At 58.0% G+C, this 2,500-nt stretch overlaps 1 protein-coding gene across 1 annotated transcript in view; it reads right to left on the bottom strand.

Moving 5' to 3' along the window:
• Positions 1-1,604: 1,604 nt before the first annotated feature.
• LOC131208678 (voltage-dependent L-type calcium channel subunit beta-1) overlaps positions 1,605-2,500 on the bottom strand; it is an 11,401-nt gene continuing 10,505 nt past the window's right edge. The window contains exon 12 of the mRNA XM_058201494.1: positions 1,605-2,272. Coding sequence (XP_058057477.1) covers positions 1,605-2,272 — 668 coding nt within the window. The remainder of the gene's footprint in view (positions 2,273-2,500) is intronic.

Raw genomic sequence — 2,500 nt, forward strand, 5'->3', positions numbered from 1 at the left:
ACCATGACGCACCATGAACGGGGGCGATACACCTGTTAACGCGCACTACTCGGCGACGGAACGACTGAACGCAACACTCTAAACCGAAAGCACTCGTCTCTAGCGGGGATGTCCACAGCGGGCAGAGAGGCGAACTAGAAAAACTCGGACATGATCAGATCTAAAAAAAACGGGGACGGGAAGTAGTAAAACAGCATCAAACAAAGGCCTGCAGACGGGCACAGAGAACGGAACTAGCACGCTACGTGGTGACGGGCACCCACCCCGATGGCACCCAAGCGATGCTCTGCGAAATGGGGGTGTGGCGAAATGGAAACATAAGATGACCGAGAATCGAGTTCCACTGTTTGAGTTACACATTATTCCTGAGATTGATTTCATTTGTACTAACCGGAGGGTACAAAACCGGGAAGAATGAATCGGGATACGATAGCAAAATGAAACGGAAGAAAACTGAAACATTCAATCGAAAACATGGCAGTGAACGAGCGTAATGTGAAAATGAAATGGAAACAATGGAACAGGAACCAATCAAAGGTAACGAAACTCGAAGGAAAGAGCAAATAAACTAACATAAAGGAAAAAAGAATCGAAATTTAAACTAACATAACGCTCTACTAAACTCGGAAAGGGTGCTAACGAACCAAACAACTAGAACACGGGACAAAACACGACTAAACGAACGCTAAACGACAACCGCTAACCTGGGAACCACGGACACGGAGAGAGTGAGAGAGAGAGAGGGGCAGACAGACGGAGGGGAGAGTAGGCAGCATCACAGACCTGGCTTAGGGTCCGTCGAGGACGAGGGAACCCAAACTGGGCCCAACAAAACACCCCGGCAAGGAAGCAAGGAGTCACGGCCGTGACGTCACCGGACATTGTCGCGCGCGCAGTTGATGTGCGGTATTGGATAGAAATGAGTATCTCGCGAGAGGCCTCCTTCCGGTCGGTCCGGCCTTCAAGTGGCTTTGGGGGGTGGAGGACGAGGGGGGCTTGGGGGCCTAGTACAACTCGTATAGGGATCGGATCAGGATGACTCGTTCGACACGGAAACGGTTGGAGCCCGGATGCGGTGGGGCCGAGCGCCTATGCGGGTATCTGCTATCCACCCCCCCGGTGTCTGTCTGTGTGTTTCTGTGTGTATGTGTGCGTGTGCGTGTTCGTGTGCCCAAACTAGATACGTGAGTGTGTATGTGTGTGAGGGAACGTTTCGAAGAAAGCGGCTCGACCTGGAGGGAAGCTGGAAGAGCGTCGAGTGGAAAACCTTGGATACCTTGCTGACGTCTGTTAGTGGCTGTGTCTGTGGGTGGGTGTGGGTGTGTGTGGGTGTGGGTGGGTGTGGGTGTCTAGTAGAACTCGTCGTACTCGAAGCCATCGTCCTCGTCGCTGTCCGGTACGAGCTTCTCCTCGTCCATCGACTCCACGTCCGCCGTGTCGCCCTCCTCGTCTTCGTGGCGGGCTTTGACCACCACCTTCTCCTCCTGCTCCTGCTCCTCCTCGCCGTCGTCGTCGTCGTCGTCGTCGGGTGGCGCGGCCGTCCGCCCCACCGCCAGCCCTCCTCCGTCACCATCATCCTGATCCCATCCCTATATCCACGATTCCTACATGGCGTTCAGTACCCTTCTATTATTACCGCCACCACGGTGCGGACTGTAGTCGTCCCGGTCGCGGTCCCGCTCGGGCATGCCGCGGCGCACCGAGGACGGCCCGCCCGGGGCCGCCACCAGCTGCCGCGGCCCGCCCTGCACCGCGTACCCCCGGTTCAGCTCCCGGTCCCGGTCTCGCTCCCTCTCGCGGATCAGCTCGCCGTGGTCCAGGATGTCGCTACTCAGATTGTGCGCCCTAGTCGCGTGCACTACCGGTGCACTACTACCACTACTGCTGCTCGCCCCCAGCCCACCCAGCTGCCCGGCGCCCCGGTCCCCGCGCCCCAGCGCCAGGTCGCGCGGGTCGCGCTCTCTCAGGTCGCGCATGTCCCGGCTGTCGCCCCGCACCATGCCGCCCCGGTCACTGCCTCCGCCGCCGCCGCCGCCCATGCCACCGCCGGCTCCGTACTCGGCCGCACCGTAGCCGCGCTCGTTCAGCAGGTCGTCGTCGTTGATGTCGTAATGGAGCATGTCCCGCTCCCGCGCATGCAGCCGCTCGCGGTCCCGCTCCCGGTCGCGCTCGATGCGATCCAGCCGCTCCCGGTCCCGGTTGTCCCCGTGCCGGTTCGAGGCTGGCCGTCTACTACCACTACTACTATTACTATTGTGATGATATGATGCACCTAGAACGGACACACACCAAGAGACACACCGTGAGTGAGGCCACACACCCACCAGCCCGGAGTAAAAGAGAGAGAAAGAGAGGCAGAGGCACAGAGATAGATAGATAGAGAGAGAGAGAGAGAAAGAGAGAGAGAAGGAAGACAAAAATTAAAACAAAGCTACGAGGAAAGAAGAGCATAAAAGGGGCACAACGGGAGGATCTCCAACATGACCCTGGGCGGCCATGT

Source organism: Anopheles bellator, chromosome 2, assembly GCF_943735745.2.
Source record: "Anopheles bellator chromosome 2, idAnoBellAS_SP24_06.2, whole genome shotgun sequence".
NCBI classification, from domain to species: Eukaryota; Metazoa; Arthropoda; class Insecta; order Diptera; family Culicidae; genus Anopheles; species Anopheles bellator.